This window comes from Sorex araneus, chromosome 4, assembly GCF_027595985.1.
Source record: "Sorex araneus isolate mSorAra2 chromosome 4, mSorAra2.pri, whole genome shotgun sequence".
NCBI lineage: Eukaryota > Metazoa > Chordata > Mammalia > Eulipotyphla > Soricidae > Sorex > Sorex araneus.
In genome coordinates, this window is record NC_073305.1 from 6,184,784 (window position 1) to 6,197,938 (window position 13,155).

Genomic DNA, 13,155 nt, shown 5'->3' on the forward strand with positions numbered 1-13,155 from the left:
GAGAGACGCCTGAGCACAGAGTCCGGAGTCTCTGTGGCGTGTGTGGCCACAAAACAAAAATAATCAGAGCAGCATGAGGCAGCTGTCGCCCTGGCAGAAACTCACCGGGAATGTGCCCACAGGGCTCTGCCGACAGTGCTCATGGCCCCCAAGACCCAGGTGGATAAAGACATGAGCATATGTGATGTAATAAATTTCAGATCTCCAGAACTAAAAAAAAAAAAAAAAGACCCAGGTGGAGGCAGCCTGAGCCCACCCAGGGGGGCTGATGTCGGGATGAGACACCCCTTGGTTAACCATGCTTGAGTCGAGCTGAGGCGACTTCCCCGGGAGGGACGAACTGAGGGCGCTGGGCATCGGGTGGCCCCGCTCCTCTCGGGCTCCGAATGATACACGCAGACAAACAAGCCACGGTCACGCTCGGCTCTGGAGACTGGCGGCAGGGCTGGGGGGCGGGACCCTCGGACCCGAGGCCAGTCTGGGCTGGAGCCAGCCTGGGCGCCCCACGGGGAGTTTCCGTTTCGAGCGCTCTGGGCGTCCAGCGGGGCCACACGAGCCTGAGCCATGCGGGACAGCTGGACGTCGGAGCCGGGGCCAGCCTGTCGCTCACGGCCGCGGCCCGGCACACGCCAGGTTTCCAGCCCCGGTTCCGTCCTGGCAGCCACACCGCGGGGCCCCAGCGCACTCGGGGTGCAGGAGAGGGGCCATCACTCTCACCCCGGCGCTGTTCCCCCGGACGCCCGATGCCCTGCACAGGACGGGGGCTCTGGAAGAGGGTGCCCACCCGCCTCGACAGCGCGGCACTAAAGCAAGTTCCAGGCACTCCCGAGCCTTTGAAACCAAACTCGGGGCTCGAGCAAAAGAAGAGAAGAGTCTCGGGCTGGAGCGATAACACAGCGGGTGGGCGTTTGCCTTGCATGCGGCCGACCCGGGTTCGATCCCCAGCATCCCATAGGGTCCTCTCAGCACCGCAGGAGTAATTCCTGAGTGCAGAGCCAGGAGTAACCCCTGAGCATCGCCGGGTGTGACCCAAAAGCCAAAAAAAAGAAAAAAGAAAAAAGTCTTTCTCACGAAGCTGGTGCTGCCGTTCTCTTTCGCCCGTTAGTCACCGTGGACAAAATCTGCAGGCGACATTTTCCCGCTGAGAGTTCGGGCTCCTGCAGGCCAGGGGGGACGCCAGCGGCTCCCCCCCCACCTGACCAGGGGCTGCCAGGGGTGATTAGCGCCGCCTGGCATTGCCCGTTGCCCTGGAGGGTCCGTCTGCAGCGGGCCAGTGAGGGGAGCTGAGCCGTGGCACCGGGAGAGGGTGGCGGAGCCCGTCGGAGTCGGGGGCCCTGCACAGGACAGGGGCTCTGGAAGGCAGCCCCCATCCCAGCCCCCGGATCGAGAGTCCCTGTGTGTCCCCGCAGTGCCTGCGGGGCTGTGCCACTGGCTGCTAGCGGAACCCGCCTTCTCCGGGGCAGGAGCGACAGCCCTGGGGAGGGGTCGGGTCCCCACGGCGCCCAGGGCTGGGTCGGGGACAGCCCTGCTGGGGGCCCTGACAGCGCCCAGGCCTGGCCTCCGAGTCATACCCTCCACCCAGAGCGGCGGGTGTGACTCTGGACGGACCGAGCCCCACTCACGGTCTGAGCACTGTGAGACCCCGTGACGGACACGTGGCCTGGCCAGAGCCGGGTGGCGTCCAGCGGGGCCGGGGGGGCGTGTCCGGCGGCTGGGAGATTGGGGGCCGAGGCCAGGGAGGGTCTGAGGTGGGGAGAGGCCTAGAGAGAGCCGGAAGGCGGGCGGGGACAGTGGCTGGGGTGTGCAGGCCGCTGTGTGCCGGGCGGGCGCCCAGGGAGCTCGGAGAGGAGCAGCCGAGGGCCGGCGGGGCGGCTGCCGTCTGCCCGTCTGCCCGGCGCGGTCCTTCCCGCTTCAAAGCTGCAAGCTTGAGAGCTTCTTTTTTTTTTTTTTTTTTGCTTTCTGGGTCACACCTGGCGATGCTCAGGGGTCACTCCTGGCTCTGCACTCAGGAATTACTCCTGGCGGTGCTCGGGGGCCCCTGGATGCTGGGAAGTGAGCCCTGGTCGGCCTGCTGTGCTCTGGCTCCAGCCCCGAGAGCCTAATTCTCAAGGTCAGGAAACAGAACCGGGTCTGCGCCTGTGGCCAGAGCCAGCGCCACGGGCTGGGGCCCCGCAGTGAGCCAAGGTCCTGAGGACCAGAGGCTCTGCCCGGCTCTGCATGGGCCTGGGCTGCGGAGGAGGTCAGCCGTGGGCCGGGGGACCTGGACGGGTCCTGAGTCTCGGGCCGAGCTCTGTCTCTGGCCAGGGTTCCCGGCTGGTACCGGGCGCTGGGTTTATCTGATGGGTTCAGAGTGGCCGAGAGGAGCTTCCGGAGTGACCATGGCAGGTCCTTCGTGGTCACGGCCGGCCTCGGCACCCAGGGAGAGCCCCTGGACAGGTCAGTGGTGGCTCGGCCAGGGGCAGACGGGGTGGGGGCCTCGTGGGCCTGGCATCTGGCCCAGCGCTCCCGGCCCGGTCTTGGTCCGCCCGTCTAGCCCGCAGCAGCCCGGTACCCCCTGGCGCTTGGGCCCCGAGGGGCCGGGACAGGCCTGCGAGGCTGGGATGGGGCCACGCCAGCCCAGCCATGCCCAGCGGGCACCAGACTGCCAGCCCCGCCCCCAGCAGTGAGCACACCCTCCCGAGACCGCCCGCACCCCAAGGTGGCACCAACAGCCCAGCACCAACCTGAACCCGGGCGCTCGGGCAGGGCCAGGTCAGAACCAGAAGCAGAACCAGGGCCCGAGGCAGCGCCGGCATCCTCCATCCAGATACCTGGAACCCGTGTCTGAGACCACGCAGGGGCCGGGCAGGGCGGGGCTGCGCGTCAGCCTCAGCACCCCCACCCCAGGCCCGCTCAGCCTGCACCCTGCCTCAGTCTCTGCGTCCCTCACCCCCTGGCTCCCAGCCCCACCCCCGCACCTCGCCAGCTGCTCCTCCATCCTCCCTTCGCCCCAAAGGCCCAGGGGCACCAGCTCGCTTTGGCTTCCCCCAACTCATCCCACTTGGCGCCCGTCCTCCCCGTCTCTCCTGCAGGGGAGGGGACAGCCACGGTGAAGTCCTGCCGCATCCAGTCCTGCCCCCCACAGCCGCACTGTCCTGGGTGCTCCAGAGCCTGGCACGCAGGCCCGGCCCCCGCATGTACCATCGCTCTGGCAGCTGACCAGGCCAACTCAGAGCGGCCCGAGGACAGAGCGGCACAGCGCCAGCTCTGAGCCCATTAGCGCTGAGCACAGTGTGGCATGGGGGAGGGGGGCTCTGCAGAGGAGTGAGCGGGGCCAGGAGGGGCATGTGGGCCAGCAGGCGGTGGGTGGGTGGGTGGATGGATGGATGGATGGGTTTATGGATGGATGGATGGTGGATGGATGGATGGGTTTATGGATGGATGGGTGGATGAATGGATGGGTTTATGGATGGATGGATGGTGGATGGATGGATGGGTGGATGGATTAATGGATGGATGGGTAGATGGATGGGTGGATGGATGGATGGGTGGGTGGATGGATGGATGGATGGATGGATGGATTAATGGATGGATGGATGGATGGATGGGTGGATGGATTAATGGATGGATGGATGGATTAATGGATGGATGGATGGATGGATGGATGGATGGATGGGTAGATGGATGGGTGGGTGGGTGGATGGATTAATGAATGGATGGGTAGATGAATGGATGGATGAGTAGATGGATGGGTGGGTGGAGGGATGGGTTTGTGAATGGATGGGTGGGTGGGTGAATGGATGGATGGGTTTGTGAATGGATGGGTGGGTGGGTGAATGGGTTTGTGGATGGATGGATGGATGGATGGATGGATGGATGGATGGATGGGTGGATGAATGGATGGATGGGTTTGTGGATGGATGGATGGGTTTGTGGATAGATGGACGGGTGTGTGGATGTATGCATGGGTAGAAGGGTATGTGGGTAGATGGATGGACATATAGATATATGCATGACTGGGTGGGTGGATGGATATGCAGATGGAGGAATGAATGGCTGGATGGGTGAGTAGGTAGGTGGTGGGTGGGTGGTGGGTGGACTGATGGATGGATAGGAGGATGGGTGGGTGGTGGATGGGTGTGTGTGGGGGTAGGTTGTGGAGAATGCATGGATGGGAGGGTGGATATGTGGTGGATGGAAGCAGGGGTGGTCAGGTGACTGGTGGACAGAGAAAGGCCAGGTCCGTGGGCGGGTGCGTGGGTATGTGGATGGACGAGTGGGTGGTCACACACATGGCTGGCTGGGCATGTGGCTGCACTGTGGGGGTCGGTGAGCGGATGGACGGACGGGGGGGTTGGACGGAGAGCCGAGTACATGAATGCGGAATATGTGGCTTGGTGATACTGTTTCACTCGTCAAATATGAATTTCTGTCTTCAGGGTGAAAAACAAATTCCAGAGGCTCCGCACGGAGGCCTCCATGGGCCTCCACAATGCCGCCCAGTCCTGTCCTGTGCCCACGGGCCTGGGCACCAAGTCAAGATCCATTAGCAGTCCTGACCCGCCACGCCGCCTGCCCCGTCTGCCGGAGGGCAGGAACGCTCCCTGGCCCGCCACCCATTCCTCAGCACCAGCCAATCAAGCGCAGGCGGCCGCAAAGCTACTTCTGAAAATTGCCCGAAAGAAAGGAGAAAATGCGGGTGCCCTCAGCCACCTGGCGGGCCTGGCTGGCCGCAGGGGGAGCAGAGCGGCCACTCTGCGCGGGGGGACACGACACAGTGCTGGCCAGTGCTCAGCACCCAGTGCCCGCGGCCCTCCCTTTCTCCAAACCCCTGGCTGTTCGCTGGAGGGTGTTTCGTCCTTCTGCTATGCACTGGGTTGTTTTTCCTCCCGACTCCCAGGAGCCTTCTCTGACTCTCCATCAGCAGCACTTTGGGTACCAGAGGGGGAAGAGAACAAAGACGCGGCAGCTGCCTGCGGTGCTTCCGTGAGGGGGCGGGGAGACACGTGGGCAGGGAGGGTACGCCGGGGCAGGGCCCGCCGGGCCGGCTCTCTCCCGGGCACGCGCCCACATGGCGGCTCTCTCCCAGGCACCTCACTCTGGTTTTTCTTTTTTAAAATTGTTTTTTGCCACTCCTGGTGGTGCATGGAGGCTACTCTCTGCTCTGTGCTCTGGGGTCGCTCCTTGCCAGAAAGGTTTAAAAGGGAAAAATAGAGACTGTTGGGGCTGGAGCAATAGCACAGCGGGGAGGGCGTTTGCCTTGCACACGGCCGACCTGGGTTCGATTCCCAGCATCCCATATGATCCTCTGAGCACCGCCAGAGATAATTCCTGAGTGCATGAGCCTGGAGTAACTCCTGTGCATCGCCGGGTGTGACCCATAAAGAAAAAAAATAGAGACTGTAAAGGGGGGGGGCAAAAAACCAACCCTACTGTTCTTAACCACAGATATGACAGCTGCATAGAAAAGTCCAGAGTTCTCGGATAGATTATTAGAAGAAATAAGATGATGAAGATCACGAGGTCTAACATCGACCAAGGTCATCACAGTTTAACTTACAAGCAACAACCAGGCAGAAAGGGACCATTTAAAAAATGTATTAACTGGGGCCAGAGTGGGGAGTATAGCGGGGGGGAGAAGGAGGAGGAAATGCCCTGTATGTGGTGAGCCGGGGTCGATCCCCAGCACGGACAGAAGTGATTCCTAAGCACGGAACCAGAACAACCCCCGAGTACCATCAAGTGTGGTTAAAAACAAACACATGAAGCACAGTGATGAACAAGGAGACTGTCTGGGGAAAGGTACCGAGTAAGAAATGCACGGCACGGGCGGCGTGCGCAGCCCGTGTTTGTGGACGGTGTTTGTGGAAGCAGCAAGGCGTTTGCAGACAGCCAGGCGTCTTCGGGATCGAGCTGTCGGCCGCTCGTCTCTCCTGCCGTGTGGAACAGACTCAGAACGTCAACGGAAGCGTGGCGGCGTGGGGGCCGGGTTCTGAGGGGCACGAGCGGCCGTGTGCCCAGCAGCAGGTGCCCACGCTGGGGGGAGGCTCAGACGAGAGGGGCCCCCTGGGGGGGGAAGCCTGTGGTACCTCCTCCTGCTCCCGATCTCAGTCCCAAGAAGGTTCTAGAAGCGTAACTCGGAACACACAGGGACCCTCTGCTCATGTCACCGAGACAGCAGGGAGGACCCCGGGGACGCTGGGCTGCTCTGTCTCGCTTGTCGCGTCTCAAGGGCTCCGCGGTCACACGTGGGTGGCCACACCCGGGCAGGAACACGCCCTTCCCGCACCCCAAAAGGTCCTGATGCAGAATCAGAGACGGGCCCCGGGGCGGGGGGTCAGGGAGAAGCAGAGCCCGGCCGGGACCCGCGGAGGTCGAGGCCCACAGGAATGTCCAGGCGGGAGTGACCTCGTGCTCAGCCGGAAGCCCCATGGCTGCCCCCTGGCGGCGGGGCGGGCGGGCGCAGCTGCACAGACCGAGGGATGCCCGGGGCCCAGGACAGCTGCCCAGGGCTGGGAGGACTCGGGCTTGTCTGGAGCCGGTGCTCAGGAGGGGAAGGAAGTAGAAGCCCCTCCCCCCAGCCCTCGCCCCCAGCTTACCCCCACCCTCTCTGCAGCCCCTCCCGCCCCACCACCCAGCCCCTTCCCCTCCCCCTAGCCCTGCTCCTTCCCCCAGCCCTGCCCTCTCCGCCCACCACTCCCTCTCCCTGCAACCCTGCCACCAACCCTGCTCTCTCTCTCTCTCTCTGGCCCACTGGCTCCCTTCTCCCAAGTCACACACCTCACTGGGTGAGACCACAAGCCTGGCGACCTTCGACATCAAGTGCCACCAGGACCTACACCCGCTGCTCCCAGGGAGCCCCTCCCGCGCCCCCGAGGTCACAGTGTCACGAGGATTCGCTGAGCCAATGTCTGGATTAGACACTTTGTGTCTGTTTCCTTGGGGCGACAGCGCTGAGCCCAGGGCTTCCTCGTGGCTCCGGCGTCCTGCTGGCAGGGGGTGGGAGACGGAACCCAGCTGGTCTGGGTGCAGGGCGCGTGCCCTTCCCGCTGCGGTGTCTCTGGCCTATGCCTTGGGGACCTGGGCTATTCAGAATCTCTCGTGAACTCTGCAAACTGTGACGCGCCGAAACGCATGTCAGTGCCACGGGGCTCTACAGGGCCCGAGATGCTTACGGAGGCTGAGGAGGGTGTGGCCACGTCTGGGAAAACGGGTTTCATGAACACGATCTCAGGGAGAAAAGCGAGACACGGACTGGCCGTACTAGAAGCTTGTGTTTATCTAAACTCCTGCACAGAGCTGGGAGTCAGCCCTGAGCACAGAGCCAGGAGTCAGCCCCGAGCACAGAGCCTGGAGTAAGCCCCAAGCACAGAGCCGGGAGTGAGCCCTGAGCACAGAGCTGGGAGTCAGCCTGAGCACAGAGCTGGGAGTGAGCCCTGAGCACAGAGCCAGGAGTGAGCCCTGAGCACAGAGCTGGGAGTGAGTCCTGAGCACAGAGCCAGAAGTGAGCCCTGAGCACAGAGCCGGGAGTCAGCCCTGAGCACAGAGCCGGGAGTCAGCCCTGAGCACCCTGGGTAGGACCCCGAAACCAAACCACAGTGACCGAGCCCCGAGGCCATGCATTATCACCCCTGCTCTGCACAAGCTTAAGGACAAAGCCGAGAGCCAGGAAGGAGGAAGGTTCTTCTGATACTTGGTGGCAGACGGGCCCGAGTCCTGTGGTGCTCAGCGGCCGTGACTCAGAGCCCGAGTGCTTGGACTCGACCCCATTCAATTAAGGAGGAGAGCGGATTCCCTCCAGCGCCCGCTCCCGCTGCAGTTTAGACGGTCCCAGACGGGGGGAGGAAGGCCCCGGGCCACGGGGAACTGCAGAGTGCAGGCGCGTGCCCGGGCCGGCGGCCAGCACAGCCCAGCGAGCGCGGGGAGGGAACAGAGACCCCCTCTCGGCAGCAGCTGCTCGGGAGCGGCCGGGAGGCAGCTGGCGGGAGAGCAGAGCCCGGCCGGGCCCTCGCCCACCTCCGGTCAGCAGGGAGGGCCGGCTCTGCGCCCTCTTCCATGCTGAGGCTCAGATCCCACGCGGCCCCGGGGACGCGGCTGCCGAGCTTTGCACCTCAGTGTCTTCATCTGCAAAATGAAGCACCTCGAAGGGCAGCGGGCCCCAGACCGCGCTGCCAGGAAGCCGAGGCCGACGGAAAAAGCCGGCAAGGAAAAGCTTTCGCCGTGCTTGTGAGGCTGGCGGGAGCCAGGACACGCTCTACTCTGAGACTGAAACGCAGCAGGCCCAAGTCTCGGTGCCCCCATCAGAAAGTCCCGACTTCCCAGAAAATATATCACCCTGGGCAGGTAAACCGACCCGTGGCAACAGCCTGTCCGGGTAGGGGGCCTGGGCAGCGGTGCCCAGCCAGGTGGAGGCGGACCTTGGAGGTGAGTCACAGGACAGGACCGGGACCAGGAATTGGAAACATAGTATCAGTTCCTGGAGTCACTGGACTAGAGACCAGAATTGGAAACATAGTGTCAGTTCCTGGGAAAATGCTGCTATGTAACCAAACCCTGTATAAACTGCTCGGAACTGGAGTCGGGTCCTTTGTCAAGACTCCACTGCGTTGCATGAGACTCGGACCCTAGCTCAAGCCTTGCACTTGGATCCTCGCGTCTGGTCTGGTCAATGCGCGAGTGAAACTCCCTACCCGGGACATAACACTGGCCCGGGCCCGAGGGTCGGGGACGTGCAAGTTCGGTGGTGGTGGGGGGCATCGGCCCCCACGGTCTCTGCCCCGACCTCCCCTTCGCCTGCTCTGCTGCCCACTGTCCACTCGGGCATGGCGGAAGCAGAACTTTTTGTTTGCTTGTTTTTTGGGTCACATCCCGAGATGCACTGGGGTTATTCCTGGCTCTGCACTCAGGAATTACCCCTGGCGGTGCTCAGGGGACCATATGGGATGCTGGGAATCGAACCCGGGTCGGCCGCGTGCAAGGCAAATGCCCTCCCCGCTGTGCTATCGCTCCAGCCCCGGAAGCAGAACTTCTTGTCTGAACTGAAACATCTCTCGCTGGCTCTCACCTCCGGGGCCAAGTTGGACCACCAGATCCTAGGGGAAAAGATGGTTTCCCCCAACGTGGTGGTTCAGACAACAGGAACGGGGGTCTGGAGAGCTGCCCAAAGGGCCGAGCACATGTGCCACGGGCAGAAGGCCCGAGTCCCACGCCAGCAACTGCAGGACCCCGGAGCACTGCCGGGAGAGCCCTCAGCTGGGAGAAGCCCCCTAAACACTGCCAGGTGCGCCCCCCAAACAAGCAAAACCCCAAACAACTCCCCTCCCCCAAAGCTGCAGGAATTCGAGTCAAACAAACCCTAAGGTTCAGACCGTCTCCACACCAGTGAACGGCCCTGGGAAAATGAAGAAGCTCGATGCTCGGCAGAGTGGACAGGCCAGCGGCGACGCTCTTGGCAGCTCAGCGATACCTCCGTCCAAAGAACACACTCTCCAGCTGGAACGCCCTGGGTCTCGCCTCGGTTTCCTCGCCCCGGGACCACCGGGCAGAGGGCCAGGGAGAGCCGTGTCCTGGGTGATGAGCTCCCATCTACCGCCCCACTCCAGGCCTCAGATACGAGCTGGGAGGCGTGTGGGCGGGACGGGCCGGCTTCCCACCGGGCGGGCAGGCGATGAGGCTGGGAAGGAAGTGGGCAGGGCGGAGCCCGGGGCCAGGTTGGGATGGAGGCAGGAGGCAGTGCCTGCTAGTGCCATGTCGGGCCCAACCCCTCCTCCGAGGCACGGGGCACCGGGGGTCGCTGGCACGGCCCGCAAAGCGCCCACCCGCTCCCGGGCTTCCTGGCGGGACACTGAGGCCCAGAGGAAAGGCTCCGGTTGGCCGAGCCCGGAGCCTGGACGCTTGGCCCAGTGGCCTCACCAAGGCCTCGAGACTGTCGCTGCTGCCCGCTCGCCTGGTGCCCGCGGCACAGCCCGGATAGCACCCTCTCGACTCGGGACGGAGAATGAAAACTAGCCCAAGCGCCACGTCAGAGGTGGCCCCGGGGGACACTGTCTCCGTCAACATGCAGCAAAGGACATTTGAAAGAAGCGGGATCCCGCCAGAGAGCCCCACACACTCTCGTTTATTCTCAGTACTTACCTACTGCCACGCCTGCGTCCTCCCAAGCCCTTCAAACAGCTCGAACCTCAGGACCCGACTTACTTACCAAGCCCCCCGTGCTGGGAGCCGCTGAGGTTTACTGTGCGGTTTATTTTTATTTTTTTTTGCTTTTTGGGTCACACCTGGCGATGCACAGGGGTTACTCCTGACTCTGCACTCAGGAATTACTCCTGGCGGTGCTCAGGGGACCATATGGGATGCTGGGATTTGAACCCGGGTCGGCCGCGTGCAAGGCAAACGCCCTCCCCGCTGTGCTATCGCTCCAGCCCCTACTGTGCGGTTTGAATAAGGCGATCTCCAGCCCTCGCATCCTGGCCGGTCAGGAGGGATCAACTTGACTTTCTCTGCTGGTGGAAAGGGGCTTTTTAAAAGCATGCAAAAGGGGCTGAAGGGACAGGGCGGCGGTGGGTGGGGTGTTTGCCTCACACAGGCCCACCTGGTCCGCGCCCTGTCATCCCATGCTGTCCCCTGAGCCTCACCAGGAGTGACCCCTAAGTGCTAAGTCAGGAGTGACCCCGAGCATCTCCCTATAAGGCCCCAAAGCAACAAAACAAACGTGCAAAACATAATACGCCAAAAAGCTGAACTAGGACACTGGACCCCGGGCAGCTGAGGGAGGGGCCCGAGACACGGGCTGTGGACTCGGCCAGCGAGAGCCCGAGACACGGGCCAGGAGGCCAGCGGCTCTTCCCTGGCCCCGGGGGCGGCCTGGCACCGGCAGTGCAGGGCCCTCGGAGAGATGAGACGGGCAGACAGAGCTGGAGGCCGGGGGTGGCTGGCCGGAGCAGAGTCCTCCGAGCGGCCGGACATCTCCAGGCTCCCGGGGCTGAGCGGCCAGAGGGAGGGACAGGCTGGGCAGTGCAGGCCGGACAGACGGGGAAGGTCACGCAGGGGCCCCTCCAGGCTTGCGTGGAGGGACCTGCTCAGCCCCCCTGGGAGTTGGGGTGGGGGGGTTCACAGGGCTCTGCAGTGGTGACACGGGGGTGGCCAGGGTGGCCAGTCCCCTGCCTGCTGGCGCCCCAGGGCGGCCTCAGGGGCATCAGCTCTGCCAGCTCCTCATCCGGCACCCAGAGCAGCCGGACCCACGGCCAGCAGAACACAGCTGCAAGCCTCGTCCGAAACTGGCCTCAGGGGGAAGGTCCCTTTCGGACACCCAAACCGGCACCCCGGCCCGCCTGGTCTGCGTCTGTCTCCAGCTGCTGGGCACGGTCCCTGCTGGGCTGGAGCAGCAGCGGACGGAAGCTTCTGCCACGGTGCAATTCCCACCCGAGGCTCCGTCTTTCTTCCTGGGCCTCGCTCAGAGAGAGCCAACTCCCGCCAGGGCCCCCCTGCTCTCTCCAGACCACCGGCCTAAATATTCTATTGAGAGCTCAAGTCCCGCCAAGGCCACTCCCGGGAGTCTCAGCCAAGGGGAACGTTCTATTGAAACTAGAACGCGCGGGAGGGCACAGGATCTAGCGCGCACAGCACCCGGCCGGAGCGACAGGACCGCGGGGAGGGCGTCGGCCCGGCATGCAGCGGCCCAGGCTCGATCCCCGGCATCAGCCCGGACGTGAATCCCGAGCACAGAGCCAGGAGTAAGCCCTGCACACCCGTGAGTGCGGCCCAGAAGTTAATTTCTGTTTCCAGCGAGACTCTCCGCTTTGTGTCGTTGCTGTGTCTGGGCGCCCCGTGGCTGTGGCGTCAGGCGGTGGCGCTGCCCTCTGTGCCCGGCCCCGACCCCCTCTGCAGGGCCGCCCGGCAATCACTTCCAGAGTCGCCGATGGTGGTTTCGCGGCTCCGAGGACACGAGCCGCTCTAGCGGTGACGGGGGCACGTCGGGGACGCGTGAGGCGCTCGCCTCGTCCCCGTCAGACCACACCGGGGGCCGGCGAGCGCGTCTGCTCCGTCCCCAGGCGTCGCTCAGGATTTCCGGCCGACAAGACGCTGGTGACAGACGCTTACATAACCGGCGGCAGCTGGGGGGCTCAGGGAGGAAACAAACGGCCGCTTAAGCGTGAAAGCGCCGACGTCAGGGCCATAACGAGACTCCCCGCATCACGCAGACACCCCGAGGCAGGCCACCAGCGCCATCAGCGACGCATTCTCGGAGGTGGGGGGGTCACTGTCGGCCCTCGACGCAGCGGGGCGCCTGCCGGGAGCCGGGAGGGGACGGGGACAGGCCGCGGGAGGCCAGAGCGCGGCAGGACGCTGGCAGGCAGCGGGGACACTGCACACGCCTCAGCCGACACCCGTCGGCCAGTGACGCACGCTGTGTCCTGGCGGCGGTGCGGGAGGGGTGCGGGGCTGGGCCGAGACCCACCGGCTACTCATTTACAAAAGCCGTTTATTGCGCTTCCTGCGGAACAGCGGGGACTCGGGAGGCGAGAGAGTTAAGTGACCCAAGAGCAGAGACTCAGAGCAGTGGCGCCTCCCCACACTGCTCCTGCCTGCGACTGTCCCGGGCCGGGGGCCCGCGGGGACCGGGAGAGGCCCGAGGCTGGTCTCTCCGGGGCAGAGGAGAAGGGTGGGCACCTCCGACCCCGGCATGCACTGCCCACTGGGCGGGCGCGAGTGAGGGCGGCGGGGGACGCGGCAGGACTCTCCCGGGACGCTCGGAGTCGGGCATCTTCAGGGCCGTCTGAGGGTAAAGTCCAGGGCCGGCCAGACCCAAGGGGCCGGGCCGGGCTAGTTCCTGTTCCGCTTATTCCTGGGCTCCGTCTCGGCCCCGTCGGCGGCCCTGGCACGGCGGGCGTGTCTCGGGGCCCACTCTGTGTCCGGCACTTCATTCCTGAGAACACAGAAACAGACAGGCAGTGGCGACTCAGGACCAGCGGCCCGGCCTGTCCCCTGCCCAGGCCCGTCCGCTGACCCCGACGGTGCCACGCGGCTGTCCCTCCCGGCCTCTGAGCAAGGGGAGAGCCAGGCTGGAGGCTCTTCTGTCAGAATCCGGCTGCTCCCGGCTTCCCCAAGCACGCGGGAAGCGGCTCCCAACCTCACAGCAGTCGGGGCTGGAAAGCCCCCCAAAGCGTGACCCTTCCC

At 64.2% G+C, this 13,155-nt stretch overlaps 1 protein-coding gene across 3 annotated transcripts in view; it reads right to left on the bottom strand.

Annotated features, from left to right (window-relative positions):
- Nucleotides 1–12,443: 12,443 nt before the first annotated feature.
- RAD18 (RAD18 E3 ubiquitin protein ligase) overlaps nt 12,444–13,155 on the bottom strand; it is a 63,433-nt gene continuing 62,721 nt past the window's right edge. For all 3 annotated transcript variants that reach the window (XM_055137061.1, XM_055137060.1, XM_055137062.1), the window contains one exon: nt 12,444–12,904. In XM_055137061.1, coding sequence (XP_054993036.1) covers nt 12,802–12,904 — 103 coding nt within the window. In that variant the 3' untranslated portion in view covers nt 12,444–12,801. The remainder of the gene's footprint in view (nt 12,905–13,155) is intronic.